Source organism: Hypanus sabinus, chromosome 5 (assembly GCF_030144855.1).
Source record: "Hypanus sabinus isolate sHypSab1 chromosome 5, sHypSab1.hap1, whole genome shotgun sequence".
NCBI lineage: Eukaryota > Metazoa > Chordata > Chondrichthyes > Myliobatiformes > Dasyatidae > Hypanus > Hypanus sabinus.
The window spans coordinates 163,845,843-163,864,052 of NC_082710.1; the positions used below are offsets into that span (position 1 = coordinate 163,845,843).

At 49.5% G+C, this 18,210-nt stretch overlaps 1 protein-coding gene across 1 annotated transcript in view; it reads right to left on the minus strand.

Moving 5' to 3' along the window:
* The window catches only part of LOC132394811 (uncharacterized), a 53,731-nt gene that overhangs the window by 7,670 nt on the left and 27,851 nt on the right, over positions 1-18,210 (minus strand). The window contains exons 7-8 of the mRNA XM_059971218.1: positions 7,631-7,738; positions 6,126-6,218 (exon numbers count right to left, since the gene is read on the minus strand). Of these exons, the coding sequence (XP_059827201.1) occupies positions 6,126-6,218; positions 7,631-7,738 (201 nt within the window). The remainder of the gene's footprint in view (positions 1-6,125; positions 6,219-7,630; positions 7,739-18,210) is intronic.

Here is an 18,210-nt window from a genome sequence, read left to right on the forward strand (position 1 = left end):
AAAGTTTTCACAGTGATTGAGATCTTTGGAAAATGCTTTGATTTTAATACTTACCGCAAACTGGAAAGTATCTGGAAAATGCTATCACAAATGTGATCGCTGATACAGTCAATATGATCCAGATTGGAATGTTGGTCGTGCAGCTTTGATCTGAAATGTACAGAAGTGAACCCACTGAGTAAATTCACACTGATTCTCCACACCTACTCCCTGTTTAAACGTACATTTAACACAGTCATATGTCCAATGGCATTTTTGAGACAAAGCAATAAGTTAATCATATTCAAAGTAAATTTATTACCCAAGTTTGTATATGCAACCGTTTGCTAATTTAAGATTCACTTTCTTGCAGGCATTCACAGTAGAACAGGGAAGTACAATAGAATCAGGGAATAACTACACACAAACACAGACAGACAAACAGCCAGTTCAACAGAAAACAAACTGTGAAACTAAAAGAAGCATTGTTGTTTCCATACCATACCATGATGCAACCAGTCAGGGTATTCTCCACTGTGTATCTATAGAAGTTTGTGAAAGTTTTAAATGACATGCTGAATCTTTGCAAACTCCTAAGAAAGTCAAGGAGCTGCCATGCCTTCTTTGTGATGGCACCTACATGCTGGTCATGTGATAAAACCAGGAATTTAATGTTACTGACTCTATCCACTCTAAGGAGGACTGGCTCACGGGCCTCTGGATTCTTCCTCCTAAAGTCCATAATCAGCTCCTTGTTTCTCTGATGCTGAGTGAGAGGTTGTTGTTGTGACGCCATTCAGCCAGGTTTTCAATCTCCCTCCGATGTGCTGATTCATTACCACCTTGATTTGACCAACAACAGTGGTGTCATCAAAGGTTGAAAGGTTCCTTTATTATCAAAGGATGTATCTATTACAACTCTGAGAATCATCTTCTCCAGATTGCCACAAAACAAAGAAAGAACGTGAAAATTGTTCAGAAACATCAAACCCAACACCCCCCCTTCCCTGCACCAAACAGAACAAGAATATTGACCCCAAACCCTCGTCTCAGAAAGAAATGGGTGAGAAACGCAGAATATAAAAACCATAAATCTGTCAAAGTCCACAGGTCCATAAACACAGTAGTCCAACCCATAACATGGAACCACGGAAACATCTTCCTTCTGCAATGAAGAGGGAGCCTCCCCGCCTGCCACTGTGAGCCTCACCGTGATAGGCCGCTCACAGACTGCTTCCCGACTGCGATCAAAAGGAAGGTTCTCGGCACTGAGCTCTCGCGCTCCTTCGGCATTCATCTTCATGTCTCAATCTTCCTCATGCTTTAATCAACAACTATGGACACTTTAATCGGTGAAATGGAGTCGAACATTGGCTCACACCCCGTCTCAAAGATTCTTCACTTTGAGATCTTCCGAGTACATGCTTGCTTCCCAGAATGTTCTTGAAGAGGGTGAAGTGCTGGATCACACAAACAATCTCCAGACTGTAAATCGCTGGCTATAACAGGTCCAGAAACACATTAAATTTGAAAAGCAGGTGTAAAAGAAGTAAAATAGACATTTTTGTGGGCTTACTGGAAGATGTTGACTGAGGGAGCATTGGACACTGGTGACAATCTGGCCACTTTAAACATTAAAATGCCTTTTCATCTGTGCTTAGCCTCACAGTCATGAGTGTAAAGTGAGTAGAGCAGTAGGCTAAGCACACAGCCTTTTGGTGCACCTGTACTGATGGCGATTATAGAGGAGACGTTGCTCCCAATCTGAACTGACTAGAGTCCACTAGTGAGGAAATTGAGCATTCAGTTGCACAAGGAAGTTTTGAGGCCTAGGTCTTGGAGCTTAGTGATTATCTTCGAGAGGATGATAGTGATGAATGCTGAGTTGTAGTCAATGAATTCCTAATGTTTGCATTTTCATCGTCCTGATTTTCCAGGGCTGAGTGGAAAACCAATGAAACGGCATCTGCTGTTCACCTGTTGTAACTGTAGGTGAATTGAAGTGAATTTAAGTCACTTCTTAGGCAGGAGTTGATATGCTTCATAACCAACTCTCAGAGCTCTCCGTCACTGTGGATATAAATGCACCTGGATGATAGTCACTGAGGCAGGTCACCACACTCTTGTTGGGCATCGGTGTCATTGAATTCTGCTTGAGTCAGTACCTTAGATTGCCAAAGTGGTTAAATATGTCAGAAACACTCCTGCCAGTTGATCAGAACAGGTCTTCTCTACTTGACCAGGTACATTGTCTGGCCAGATACTAACACCGCTTTCACCCGTCTGAAGGATGCTCTGACATCAGCCACAGACACTAAAATCACAGGGTCGGCAGAGGCTGAGGGAGCTCATGAAGGTGCCCACATGTCCTGTCGGTCAAAGCAGAGACACCACTGAGCTCTTCAACAACCTTGTGGTCATTGCTGTTGCTTGTCGGAGGTGATGGCATTCAAGCCCAGTCACAGTTGTCAAGCTTCCTTTTGTGATTCAAGCTTGGTCCAGAATTCAAACCCAACACCCCCTCTTCCCTGCACCAAACAGAACAAGAATATTGACCCCAAACCCTCGTCTCAGAAAGAAATGGGTGAGAGACGCAGAATATAAAAACCATAAATCTGTCAAAGTCCACAGGTCCATAAACACAGTAGTCCAACCCATAACACGGAACCACGGAAACATCTTCCTTCTGCAATGAAGGGGGAAACACCCCGCGAGTGCAGAGGCCTCCCCGCCTGCCTCTGCGAGCCACACCGTGATAGGCCGCTCACAGACTCCTTCCCGACTGCGATCACTGTGTGTCAGACAGAGCGGTCAGCAGCACTGGGGCTCCACAGGGACTGTCCTGTCTCCCTTTCTCTTCATCATCTACACCTCGGACTTCAACTACAACACAGAGTCTTGCCATCTTCAGAAGTTTTCTGATGACTCTGCCATAGTTGGATTCATCAGCAAGGGAGATGAGGCTGAGTACAGGGCTACGGTGGGAAACTTTGTCACATGGTGCGAGCAGAATCATCTGCAGCTTAATGTGAAAAAGACTAAGGAGCTGGTGGTGGACCTGAGGAGGGCTAAGGCACTGGTGACCCCTGTTTCCATCCAAGGGGTCAGTGTGGTCATGGTGGAGGATTACAATTACCTGGGGATACGAATTGACAATAAACTAGATTGGTCAACGAACACTGAGACTGTCTACAAGAAGGGTCAGAGCCGTCTCTATTTTCTGAGGAGACTGAGGTCATTTAACATCTGCCAGAGATGCTGAGGATGTTCTATGAGTCTGTGGTGGCCAGTGCTATCATGTTTGCTGTTGTGTGCTGGGGCAGCAGGCTGAGGGTAGCAGACACCAACAGAATCAACAAACTCATTCGTAAGGCCAGTGATGTTGTGGGGGTGGAACTGGACTCTCTGACGGTGGTGTCTGAAAAGAGGATGCTGTCCAAGTTGCATGTCATCTTGGACAACGACTCCCATCTACTCCATAATGTACTGGTTAGGCACCGGAGTACATTCAGCCAGAGACTCATTCCACCGAGATGTAACACTGAGCGTCATAGGAAGTCATTCCTGCCTGTGGCCATCAAACTTTACAACTCCTCCCTCGGAGTGTCAGACACCCTGAGCTAATAGGCTGGTCCTGGACTTATTTCCACTTGGCATGATTTACCTATTATTATTTAATTATTTATGGTTTTATATTGCTATATTGTCTACACTATTCTTGTTTGGTGCGACTGTAACGAAACCCAATTTCCGACGGGATCAATAAAGTATGTCTGTCTGTCTGTCTCATCAAAAGGAAGGTAGTCGGCACTGAGCTCTTGCGCTCCTTTGGCATTCATCTTCATGTCTCAATCTTCCTCGTGCTTTCATCAACAATTAGTGGATGCTTTAATCGGTGAAATGGAGTCGAACATTGGCTCACATCCCGTCTCAAAGGTTCTTCACCTTGAGGCTTTCCGAGTACATGCTTGCTTCCTGGAATCTTCTTGAAGAGAGTGAAGTGCCGGATCACACAAACGATCTCCAGACTGAATCACTGGCTCTAACAGGTCCAGAAACACATTAAATATGAAAAACAGATGTAAAAGACATTTTTGTGGGCTTACTGGAAGATGTTGACTGAGGGAGCATTGGACACTGTGCCAATCTGACCACTTTAAACTTTAAAATGCCATTGGATCTGTGCTTAGCCTCACAGTCACAAGTGAGTGGTGCGGACAGTCCAGCGCATCTGTAGGTGTAAACTTCACACTATTCAGGATATTTACAAGGACAGGTGTGTAAAAAGAGCCCGAAGGATCACTGGGGACCCAAGCCATCCCAACCACAATCTATTCCAGCTGCTACCATCCGGGAAGCGGTACCGCAGCATAAATGCCAGGAGCAAGAGTCTCCGGGACAGCTTCTTCCACCAGGCCATCAGACTGATGAACTCTCGCTGAATTGAGTGTACTCTATATTACATTGACTGTTCTATTTATTATCAATTATATTAAGCTTACTGTGAATGCACATTGGACATTTAGTTGGAGACGTAAAGTAAAGATTTTTACTCCTCATGTATGTGAAGGATGTAAGAAATAAATTCATTTCAATAAAGCGAGTGGAGCAGTGGGCGAAGCACACAGCCTTGTGGCACACCTGTACAGATGTGATTGCAGAGGAGATGTTGCTCCCAATCCGAACTGACTAGAGTCTACAAGTGAGGAAATTCAGGATCCAGTTGTACAAGAAGTATTCAGGCTTAGGTCTTGGAACTTAGTGATTATCTTCGAGAGGATGATAGTGATGAATGCTGAGTTGTGGTCAATGAAGAGCATCCTGATGTTTGCATCTTCACTGTCCAGATGTTCCAGGGCTGAGTGCAATGCCAGTGAAATGGCATCTGTTGTTGACCTGTTGTGTCTGTCGGCAATTTGAAGCTCCTCCAGCATTTTGTCTGCATTGATTTGGATTTCCCGCATCTGCAGATTTTCTCCTATTTGTCAAGCATCCTTCTACAATTCAAGTTTGGTCTGGAATTCCCACTTTAAATGTAAGAACACACTTCAGGCTCTCAATTTATCACCAATAAGACCATGTGATTAATTGCAGAACCAATTAACATAAAACTCAGATCTTCAATAACTTTGTTTGGCCACATCCAACCTGACACAATGTGACGATGTACGGAAACACACCCCCTGCCATCAGACCTCTCTCCCCCCAATCCTTCACACCGTCCACAGTGATCAGTGGACAGAAGCACAGAAAGCACCAACTGGGCCCAGACTTCTCCCAATATCCACCACTGCAGGAGATGGAGACGACCCTTCCTGCTCCAATCCCAACTACTGTTGAGGGGAGGGTCTGGTGAGGAGGGAGGAATTGGACTCAACACCAACACTGACATCACTGTTTCATCTTCCCTTCATACTGTTCCTGAGAAACAGCACCACTCTGCATCTTCACCTTCTCTACCCTTGCTATACTCTGCAAAGTTAAGTTCCCTGTCCCCTTCCCTTTACTACCGTGCCTGGTTACCCCCAGTACAGAATTTCCCAAGGCACTGCATTGTTGAAGAGAATTTTTGATTCATTTGGAACAGGATTTCCTCTCATTTTATTGTTAATCATTTCTAAACTCCAGTAATCCTTTCACTTCTGCTCTGTTTATATTTAGAATACTTAGTTTCTTGTAGATCCTTCTCCCTTCTTACTGATTATAGCCTTTGCCAGCTCCCCGTTTACCACTCTGCCTTTCATTACAACACAGGTCCTACCTCAGGTGGACTCTATCCAGTTGGCACAGTTCTTGCCATCCCAGCATTGGCGCCAGTATCTATGAAAAGCTCCCCCTTTTCTCCAATTCTCCTGGCCTTCAGCTTCCCTGCACATTGGGGGATAATCCAGATATGACAAAGCTCAAATTCTTGTTTTGAACTTGGTGGCTAACTCCCTGACACACTGTCTGTAATCAATCTATATTGGGTCAAAGCTCCAGCAGGTCTCCCAGTCCCCAGCTGTAGACTGTGGGGCTGAGGATGGCAGGTGCTGGTGTTCCATATAAAGCAGTTCACAACGTACTGACTGAGATACTCATTCCATTCCTGCATTGAGTAATACAGCGAACATTTTAATGTAATTTAAGAATATTTGTGCACATACCTTTAGTCACAATCCAGCAAATGAGGGCAATGAGGATGAAGACAAGAGCCACAATGTTACAAATATTCAGGCACCACCACCACTGCTTGTCGTCTAGAGTCCACAGGGAGAAATGAACAACAACATTAGAACTGTTTCAAACTGTTTCAAAACCGATCAACACAAACAGTTCTACATACGTTTCAGTGGACAAGTGTTCCAGATAACAGACATGGACTGGGCTTGGTCAGGTTGGCTGTGATAATGAATGTCCTAAACATGAGACAATCCCACCAGGTTGGAAAAGGACCAGGTGTCAGAGCAATGCAGTGAGGGAGGGTCAGAGAGTTCACTCCACTGTCAGCGTGTGGAGATCCCCGGAGAGACTAAAGACCTGCAGTTAGTTCTGGAAATATATTGTAAAACCTGGGTATCCATTATCCTCAGGCTGTGAAGATGGAAATGGCAGGGAGACTTCAGTCTCCCTGTGTAAACACTGAGCCAATGAGACAAGACCCCACTGTAAATAAGCTCAGTTGTATTATCCCAGTGATCCAGTGCTGCAATTGACATGGTCTTGCCAGTGGTGATAATAACCAGTCCCAGCTTCAGCAATGGAGTTACACTGTTTGACTGGGAACCCTGTCCCCATGGTGAATATTGGAACATTACGGCACCTCAATGCTCAAAGGTGTCGGTGGTGACAGGAGATGCTCTAATCCAAGGTGAAAACGTGACAATATGGGGACAGGCAGGTCAGCATGAAAGATTGGGCATTTAACGGTAAATGAAGGTCGAGGCTGATCGGAGTGCAGACCATGCAGCTGCCGGCTACTTGGAGTTGTGCTTTCGAGTTGGCGTGATGGCAGCCTGTAGTGAAACCACGAGTGACTGTCTTGGACATTTCTTTTGTGATCGCAAGACCCTGTTGGACATTGATTGCCGCAGGGCTGCTTCCCAGGCAGCGAGGCAGCAGTGTCGCCTCAGTTGTAGTGATGTCTATGCCTCCGTCCTTGGGCTTGTGTTACAGTGTGGGGTCCGGGCTAGGTGAGGGGGTGGGTTTACCAAAATGAGTTTTCCAACCTGATTATGTACTTTTATTTACTTTTTTTTATTTTGAATGCGCGGACATGTTTTTGCACCTTGGCCCAAGAGGAACACTGTCTCATTCAGCTGTATGGTTTGAATGAAAATTAAACCTGATTTCATTTGATTTGATCCTCACCTCGAAGCTAACTTGGTGTTATATTATGATTTGACAGCATGATGTGTCAATCATTAATGAATTGACCCTCCCTCCCCACGGTCACTCCTCCCAAAGCCCCTCTGCAGTCGGGTCAGAGTTGACTCCAGAACAACTCCAGACGTTCTGTCACCACTTCATATCTCAACCTGTCAATCATGTAGGACAATTGCATTCTGGGTACCACAGGAATCCAGAGACGCTGTGGGGATGGGAGAGGTGGGGGTGTGGGAGGAGTCACTTGGTATTTCTGCTGAAATGCAAATTAGACAATAACAGGTACCTGGAGATCCTTTCCATGACCAGCACGTGAATATAATAGCATATGCTGCAGAAAACACCAGTCCCACCATCGATGTAATGGCAACTCCTACATCCTCTGGTCTGAGGCCTGCGATTAAAAACAGTTGAATTACTGTGTCTGTAACCAAATCAAGGTGATAAGAGGAGAGAATGCTGCCTCTTGAACAGAAGGCTGATGCCCACATGAACTGAAAAACTCAGCTAATTTCCTGTGAAGAGGGACAGCAGTGACCTTCTCCAATTTCACACAACTTTCATCACACTCTGTTCAAGAGCAGATCTCTGCCAATGATCTCGTGCAGTCAGTGTGGGAGGGGATGTGGAACGTGGTTTATACTGAGCAAGGCTGAACAAAAAGCAGTGTGACAGAAACCGACAAGCTGATGAGTGATGCTGGTTTCATATTTCCTCATAATACAGAGGGACGTCACTGACACTTTGTCAGTTCTCAGAGCAAATCTCATCAACCCCATTCCCAACCACCCCCCTATTTCCCTGCAACCTATTTCTTGTCCGTGCTTCACCTGCTACTTGCTGAGGATTCCCAGCAGATTCAGTTTTTAATTCCAGGAGCAGGTGATTTAGTCCCTCGAACTGTTCCTGGCTGACAAATGACCCAGCTCCACACGGCCAGTGTTACGGAGGCTCTGTGGGGACGGGGATTGAGACCAGAACCCCCGGGATCCGGATATAGATCTGGGAAACCTACACCACATTCACTCAAATGGCAAAACTAAAACAGAGAATCAACAGAGTCACAGGAAGGAATGGAGGGAGGGGGAAAGAAAATCAGCAGCGGCAGAGTAAATGGTTGTTGTCAGGGTGTTTGGGAGCCCTGAGGGATGAAGGTCAGTAATTAATAGCTGCAGGTGTCCCAGTTCAGAGCTGCCAATTGTTACTGGGGTGGCCAGAAACACATGATGCAGTTACCCTGCGGATCCACTAGAGGGGAGTGTTGTACAGGGAATGCCAACACCACCGTCACCATCAGCCCATTCCACGCACTCACCAGTCTCTGTGTAAAAAACTCACCCCTGACATCTCCTCTGTACCTACTTCCAAGCACCTTAAAACTATGTCTTCTCGTGCTAGCCATTTCAGCCCTGGGAAAAAGCCCCTGACTATCAATGCCTCTCACCATCTTATACACCTCTAGCAGGTCACCTCTCATCCTCTGTCACTCCAAGGCGAAAAGGCCTAGTTCACTCAACCTATTCTCATAAGGCATGCTCCCCAATCCAGGCATCATCCTTGTAAATCTCCTCTGCACTCTGCTATGGTTTCCACGTCCTTCCTGTAGTGAGGCAACCAGAACTGAGCACAGTACTCCAACTGGGGTCTGACCAGTCCTATATAGCCATAACGTTACCTCTTGGCTCCTAAACTCAAGCCCATGATTGATGAAGGCCAATGCACTGTATGCCTTCTTAACCACAGAGTCAACCTGCACAGCAGCTTTGAGTGTCCTATGGATGCGGAAACCACAATCCCTCTGATCCGCCACACTGCCAAGAGTCTTAACGTTAATACTATGTAACCCTTACCCAACAGGCTGGTATATGTCTAGGGGAAAAGGAGATCCAGCCACTCACCAACCCACCTCCCGTACACGCAGGTGCTGTGAGAATCGAGTTTTATGCATCGCGCCCGCCAACAGTATCAAACCCACAACAAATACCGTTATGACATACACTTTAAAGAGTTTACTAAAATTAAAAGAGTAGTAGGCAATACAATATATATATATATACAAGGAGAAAAACAAAAGGCGCCAACTTATCAAAGTTCAGTCTGTTTAGTGCACTCGTTGGAGCTCAATCAACGAACCATTCGACCCCTCGTCGCTTGCCTCGGACCTCCACGTCTTCGCACCGAGGACCACGCCCGGGGGTCTTCCGAGCAGTGCAGCGCACGTCCCCCTTCCTCGACGTCTTCCTCCCGCCACAAAAAAACCGCGAAAACCCCTCCCCCAAGTTCCCAGCATCACAAGACACAATAACATTCCCCATTGATTAACAAGTGAATACAATTACCATATCAGCCATTCTAAAGTGAAACAACGGCGAGAGAAACACTTATCCGACAAAGAAACATTCCTACTTGTAACAAACCAAAGAGGCCATTTTGAGTAACCTACCCAGAACATTGTACATTCTCTCCCCACCAGCAAATGTCATGCCCTCATGGCATTACTAGAGGTCCCCAAAGCTTCTTGCAACACACAAAACCCAACCCAGGTGCAGAAAGCAGTGACATAACTACCCAGAGCAGTAGAAATCACACTCGGTTCTCCCGGTACCACATATGTCAACCGCTCCGGGGAGCGCCTAATCCTCTGAGATCTCCATACCCCTTCTGCCCCACTGGGCTCCCTCGTCACCTGTGAACCCACTGTCTCGGACACCCCAGGTCTACCTGACAGACCCGCACCCCCTTCCTCACAGGGGTCCTCCCTCACCTGAGATCTCTGCGGCTCACGCTCGGGTTCCACCCTCTCTCCCACCAATGTAGGCTTCCTCTCCATCTGACCCTCAAGACCTACCCTCCTGTCACCCAATTCAGTATGGGAAGGGCCAGGAGCCTCCTCTCCTGGTACTGGAGCACCAGCGAATGGGAACAGGGCCCACTCATCTGAGTCGTCCTCCTCTGAATCGGTAGCCATTCCCGGGTGAGGGACCCGTCCCCGCTCTTCAGCAGCGGGCTCTTCCTGTTCTCCGCGCCCTCGCAGAGTCCTTGTACTGGGCGTAACCTCCCACTCGGGCTCCTTATCCACCTGCACCGCTTGACCCAGTGGCAGCAGGTGATTCCTATGGAGTACCTTGATAGGCCCTTTTCCTTCCTCGGGTTTCCCCCGGTAAACTGGCAGGTTCGGCATCTGGCTCTCTATTACATAGGGGCTGGCCGCCCATCGATCTGCCAACTTGTACTTACCAGGGAGTCCCAAATTCCGTAAAAGGACCCGGTCGCCCGGTAATAATTGTACAAACTTCACCTTTCGATCATACCGCATCTTATTCCTCTGATTTTGTTTGGTAGCCGCCGCCTCGGCCAACTCGTACGCCCGCTGTAACTCCCTCATGACGGACACGTACTTTAGATGGCACTTCCCGGGAAATTCACCCACTCCACCTCCAAAACACACGTCAATGGGCAACCTCGCTTCCCGCCCGAACATCAGATAATAGGGCGAATACCCTGTAGCATCATTGCGAGTACAATTGTAACAGTGAACCAATTGTCCAATATGACGACTCCACCTGCTTTTCTGCCCAATCTCCAGCGTCCCGAGTATATCCAACAGGGTCCTGTTGAATCTCTCTGGCTGAGGATCTCCCTGTGGGTGGTAAGGGGTAGTCCTGGATTTCTCAACCCCAAGCATAGTCAGTAATTCCTGGATAAGGCGGCTCTCAAAGTCCCGCCCCTGATTACTATGGATTCGCCTGGGAAGGCCGTAATGCACAAAGTACTTCTCCCATAACACCTTCGCCACTGTCGTCGCTTTCTGATCCTTGGTGGGAAATGCCTGAGCATAGCGAGTGTAATGATCGGTGATGACTAATACATTCGCGGTGTTGTTGGTGTCAGGCTCAATCGACAGGAAATCCATACATACCAGGTCCAGAGGTCCCGCACTCTGCAAGCGCGACAGTGGAGCCGCCAACGCTGCCAGGGTCTTCCTCTGGATGCAACGACGGCATCCCCTATAGTATTCTTCGACGTCCCCCCTCATCCGGGGCCAGTAGAACCGGTCTTTGAGTAATCCATATGTCTTTTCCACCCCCAAATGTCCAGAATCATCATGTAAGGCCTGGAGTACAGCCTGGCGATACTCCTCCGGCAGGACCAGTTGCCAACAGCGGGGTTGGTCCGGAGGCGTCGTTACCCGGTACAACATTTTGTTCTTTAACTTCAACCGAGACCACTCCTTCAACAACAGAGGCACGCATGGGTGTTTCGCCTTCTCAGCCAACGCCCCATCCCCCTTCTCGACCGCTCTCCACACTGTGCCAATGCCCGGGTCATTTTGCTGAGCAGTTGCCACCTCCCCCGGACTCAGTTCCGGCAACTGTTTAGTCCCCAGTGCGGTCAGGTCACAGTAAACTAGGGGTATGGCGTCGTCAAACACCCCCAAATGGTCCACGGCTCGTTCCAGCCTCCCTCTTCCCTCGGCCTTCACGGTGATAACAAACTGACACATCGCCTTCACTCCAGGGGCAGGGACACTCTCCCACTCCTTGTCCCTCTCCTCCTCCCCCGGCTCCCGACGAGACAACGCATCCGCATCGACATTCTTGCTTCCGGGGCGGTACCTCAGGCTGAAATCATATACCGACAATGCCGCCAGCCACCGATGTCCTGTGGCATCCAGCTTCGCCGAAGTCAAAATATAAGTGAGAGGATTGTTATCCGTTCTCACCTCAAACTTGGCTCCGTACAGGTAATCGCCCAGCTTGTCCACCACCGCCCACTTCAGCACCAGGAACTCCAACTTGTGAGTGGGATAGTTTCTCTCCGATGGCGACAAGCTTCGGCTGACAAAGGCTACTGGTCTCAATGCTTTGCCATGCTCCTGGTACAGAACAGCCCCGAGACCCTCTCGGCTGGCATCCGTGTGCAGCACATATGGCTTCTGGGGATCGGCAAAAGCCAACACCAGGGCCTGGGTCAGTGCCCTTTTCAAAAATCGAAACGCCTCTTCACATTGATCATCCCATCTTGAGCCAAAAGGTTCCGCCGGGTTCCAGTATCCTCCAGCATCCTGCCTCTGGTTCCCCATCCTCTTCTTCCCCACCGGGGGATAGTCACACAACCGCTGAGTCAACGGGTGACACACTTTGGCGTATCCTTTCACAAATCGCCGGTAATACCCACAGAACCCCAAAAATGAGTGCAGAGCGCCCACTTTCTGGGGTCTCGGCCAGGTGGTCACGGCCTCTATCTTGGTTGGATCAGTAGCCACTCCCTCTCGCGAAATGATATGGCCAATGTAGTTAACCGACGACTTGCAGAACTGGCATTTGTCCAGGGAAAGCTTCAACCCTTCTTCATTAAGCCGGCCCAACACCTTCAACAGCCTCTCCTCATGTTCCTCCATAGTCGATCCAAACACTATCAAATCGTCCAGGTACACCAGCACCTCCAACAGATTCATATCCTCCACAGTTCTCTCCATGAGCCTCTGGAAGGTGGCTGGGGCTCCGGATATGCCTTGGGGCATTCATTCGAACTGAAAGAACCCCAGCGGGCAGATAAAAGCGGTCTTCTCTTTATCGGCCGCACTCATCAGGATCTGGTAATACCCACTTCTTAAATCCAGCACACTGAACCACTTCGCACCGCTCAGGCAGGCCAACGCATCCTCGACTCTTGGGACAGTATATTGATCAGGGACAGTTCGCCGATTCAACGTCCTGTAGTCAACACACATGCGCACTCGCCCATTCTTCTTCCGTGCCACCACTATTGGGGACGCATAAGGACTTCGAGACTCAGCTATGATTCCGGCCTCCTTCAACTTGCACAAGTGCTGTCGCACGTCCTCAACATCTGCCAGAGCCAGCCGCCGGGATCTCTCTCGGAATGGGGTGTCCTCCGTCACCCGGATGGTGTGGCGAGTGCTTTTGGCGCAGCCAACATCAAACTCGCCCCGAGAAAAAACAGTTTCCATCTTCAGCATCTTCTCCACTAGCCGGTGTTTCCACTCCGGCGACACTGGGGAATCCCCGAAGTTAAAGGCTTCAGCGGTCAGCTCCCTTCGATGCTCCGATCCCTCCCCGTTAGGGGTCCGCACTGGTCCGCTAGACATTACCGTCACCGGGAACAGATGTGCCAGCGGCATTCCCCTCTTAAAGATGATTTCTCTTGCCGCGGTGTTCCTGACACCTATAGCTATACGCCTTGCATGTACCACCCCTGGTCTCTGCACTTCGGGCCTCACCAGCACCCCCGCCGGAAATCGTGTCTCCCCTTCAAGATCGTCTGGTGCGTCACCTAATAGGGCTTCTCCCGACGGCACTCCTGGGAATCTGGGGGTCCCCATCACTAGTGCTACCTCCCCTGGTCGGATCACCTTGGGCCTCGCCTGCGTACACCACACCGTCCCTCGTTTACACTCCGGGTCCAGCCCTTGGGAGGCAACCCCTTCTGCGAACACTGCTCGAAACACTGGATGCACCGAGAGGGTCTCCAGAAAGTCTTCCCCCCCTTTCTCCTTACAAGCTCCCAGGAGCCGTCGCACAGCTGGGGAGTTAGTCCCCACCAGGAGGGCAGCACCACTGGTTTCCACCGGGTCAGGGCACACCAACACCAACGTCTCAATAGCTTCCGACACTCCCACATCGCCCTCCGAGAACTCCAATCTCACCGATAGGTACCCATCGTACGGGTAGTCACCCTCGCTCACACCCCAAATCTGCAGGGCGTCAAATGGGGTTACGGGCAAATGCTTTAGACATTGATTGTAGAAAGACCGGTACAATAAGGTCACCTGCGATCCCGTATCAAGAACGGCTTTTGCGTAAATTCCCTCTATCCGTAGACCCACACTGGCACGGGGTCCTACCAGCCCATCCGGAATAGAGGCGTGGGCACCCGGTGGTCTTCCGGCTGATCTCTGGGAACGTGTTCCTCCAGAGGCTCCAGTCCATTCCCTCACTGAGCCTCTCCTAAGTTTCCCGACACCTCTCCCTTTTTAGTCATAGGGGGGGGGGGCTTGTCCTTCGGGGGACTCCTTGTCTCTCACAATCCCACCTAAAGTGTCCCTCCTCTCCACAGCTATAGCACACCCTCGGCCTTCCACAGTCCCGCCTGAAATGCCCCTCTTTCCCACAGTTAAAGCACACGCTGCCTGCCACCCCTCCTCTCCCGGGACGGCTCCTGCTCCCAATCCACTGCACTGATCGCCCCTGAGAGTAGGTACCTCCCCTGTCCCTTCCCCCCAAAGGGGGTTCCCTACTCCCCAGGGGATTGTCATTCCTCCACCCAGCCACCACTTCCTGTATCGCTGAGGATCGCTCCCGTAGGCCCGCGCCCCTTTTCCGCCCCAACGCTCTCTCTTCCTCTCGCACCTCTCTAATCAGTTGCCCGAAGGATGGAGGGGGACCTTTCCTATAAGCCTGCCGGATAGTCCACGCCACCTTGTCCTCCTCCAGAGAGCCACTGAATAGCTGACTCATCCTCACGCTAGCCACGTCAGTCGCCTTCACTACCCCTCGGCGCCGCAGCCCCGAGAGCATCCCCTCCATCCTAAATATGTACTCCGAGAACTTTTCCCCTCTCCATTGTTCCAGGCGTTGAAACTCTGCTAAAAGCAGCCAGGGTTCCCCTGACAACCCAAACGCTCCCTCCAAAACTTCTAGGCAGTCCTCCACTGAGGCCCCAGGCTTCTCAGCTTTTAACTCCCGGATGGTTTTGGCTGCTAAACCCCTCAAACTTCCCAGCAATCGCTGCCTCTTCTCCTCCTCCGAGCCTGGCCACTCCTCTAACATCAAAGACGTATGCTCGATCCAGGTCTCATAGTCCACCTCCCCATCCGGAGTAGGCTTGGCTCCGGAGAACACCCCCAGCTTCAGCCGTGGCCTCTCGGCCACCCCCACCAGGGAATTAAGTGCGGCTGCCAGCTCCGAGGCTTCCACCCTACCTGGGGAGCGGGGCTTAGTCACGACTCCCTCCTCCCACCTCCCTTTACTAGTGCCGGGCACCTCTCTGGGGTCCAACTCTAGCTCTAACTCCTCAGCCTCATCCTTGTAGAAGTGGAGCCCCCACGACTCCCTCCTCCCACCTCCCTTTACTAGTGCCGGGCACCTCTCTGGGGTCCACCTTTAGCTCTAGCTCTTCCCCCGATGTCTCCTCAGCCTCATCCTTGTAGGAGTGGTGCCCCCACAGCCCCTCCTCCCCCGGTACACTGACCGTCGCCGGCAGTTCCACCGTCCTGACTTCAGCACTCGTACGAACCAACACCCAGCTAGAATCTACCTCTTTACCACACCGTCTAGCTACCAATTTTACCTGCCCAATACCCTTCACCGAACTTAAACCCCGCACTATCGCGTCCCCCGAAACTCGAACATCCACTCCGCTCACTACGCATGCGTACTGTACCGGTACACCTTCAAACTGGCACCAACAAACAAACTTATCTCTGTCCATCTCCGCTCTGCTGCCTGCGCGACTCCACAGCCCCTGACAATCCAATCCCGGACGAGCACCCCACCCTTACCCAACAGGCTGGTATATGTCTAGGGGAAAAGGAGATCCAGCCACTCACCAACCCACCTCCCGTACACGCAGGTGCTGTGAGAATCGAGTTTTATGCCTCGCGCCCGCCAACAGTATCAAACCCACAACAAATACCGTTATGACATACACTTTAAAGAGTTTACTAAAATTAAAAGAGTAGTAGACAATACAATATATATATATATATATATATATACAAGGAGAAAAACAAAAGGCGCCAACTTATCAAGGTTCAGTCTGTTTAGTGCACTCGTTGGAGCTCAATCAACGAACCATTCGACCCCTCGTCGCTTGCCTCCGACCTCCACGTCTTCGCACCGAGGACCACGCCCGGGGGTCTTCCGAGCAGTGCAGCGCACGTCCCCCTTCCTCGACGTCTTCCTCCCGCCACAAAAAACCCGCGAAAACCCCTCCCCCAAGTTCCCAGCATCACAAGACACAATAGCATTCCCCATTGATTAACAAATGAATACAATTATCATATCAGCCATTCTAAAGTGAAACAACGGCGAGAGAAACACTTATCCGACAAAGAAACATTCCTACTTGTAACAAACCAAAGAGGCCATTTTGAGTAACCTACCCAGAACATTGTACAACTATATTCTACCAAAATGAAACACCTCTGACAGTTCTCCACACTATCCACAACACCCCCAACCTTTGTGTCGTCAGCATATTTACTAACCCATTCCTCCACTTCCTCAGTCAGGTCATTGATAACAATCATGAAGAGTAAAGGTCGCAGAACAGATCCCTCAGGCACACCACATGGTCACCGACCTCCATGCACAATATGCCCCATTTACAACCTCGTTTTACCCTCTGTGGGCAAGCCAGTTCTGGATCGACAAAGCAACATCCCTTTGGATCCCGTGCCTCCTTGCTTTCTCAATAAGACTTGCATGGGGTACCTGATGCACCATCAATAACTCACACTGAGACGTAGGCGAGATATCAGCTTTTATTGACTGGAAGAAGGAACCAGGAGTGAGTGTCTATCATACAAGGTCCTGGAGACTGAGGCCGATCTTCAGGCCGCAGGTCTCCTTTATACAGGGGCCTGTGGGAGGAGCCACAGGAGCAGTCAGCAGGGGCGTGTCCCGACAGGCACATAGTTCACCACAGTACCTTATCAAATGCCTTGCTGAAATCCATATACACTACATCTACTGCTCTTCCCTCATCAATGTGTTTAGTCACATCAATCAGGCTCATAAGACACGACCTGCTTTTGACAAAGCCATGCTGACTATTCCTAATCATATTATGCCTCTCCAAATGTTCATAAATCCTGCCTCTCAGGATCTTCTCCATCAACTTACCAACCACTGAAGTAAGGCTCACTGGTCTATAATTTCCCGGGCTATCTCTACTCCCTTTCTTGAATAAGGGAACAACATCTGCAACCCTCCAATTCTCCGGAACCTCTCACTGATGATGCAAAGATCATTGCCAGAGGCTCAGCAATCTCCTCCCTCACCTCCCATAGTAGTCTGGGGTATCTTGTCCGGTCCTGGTGACTTATCCAACTTGATCAACTCAAGTCACTTTTATTGTCATTTTGACTATAACTGCTGGTACAGTACAAAGTAAAAACGAGACAAAGTTTTTCAGGACCATGGTGCTACATGAAAAAGTACAAAAACTAGACTGAACTACGTAAAAAACAACACAGGAAAAAAACTACACTAGTCTACAGACCTACCCAGTACTGCATAAAGTGCACAAAAACAGTGCAGGCATTACAATAAATAATAAACAGGACAATAGGGCTGTAAGGTGTCAGTCCAGGCTCTGGGTATTGAGGAGTCTGATAGCTTGGGGGAAGAAACTGTTACATAGTGTGGTCGTGAGAGCCTGAATGCTTCAGTGCCTTTTCCCAGACGGCAGGAGGAAGAAAAGTTTCTATGAGGGGGTGCGTGGGGTCCTTCATAATGCTGTTTCCTTTGCAGATGCAGCATGTAGGGTAAATATACATAATGGTGGGAAGAGAGACCCTGATGATCTTCTCAGCTGACCTCACTATCCGCTGCAGGGTCTTGCGATCCGAGATGGAGCAATTTCCGAACCAGGCAGTGATGCAGCTGCTCAGGATGCTCTCAGTGCAACCCCTGTAGAATGTGATGAGGATGGGGGGGGGGGTGGGAGATGGACTTCCCTCAGCCTTCGCAGAAACTAGAGACGCTGCTGGGCTTTCTTTGCTATGGAGCTGATGTTGAGGGACCAGGTGAGATTCTCCGTCAGGTGAACACCAAGAAATTTGGTGCTCTTTACGATCTCTACCGAGGAGCTGTCGATGTTCAGCAGGGAGTGATTGCT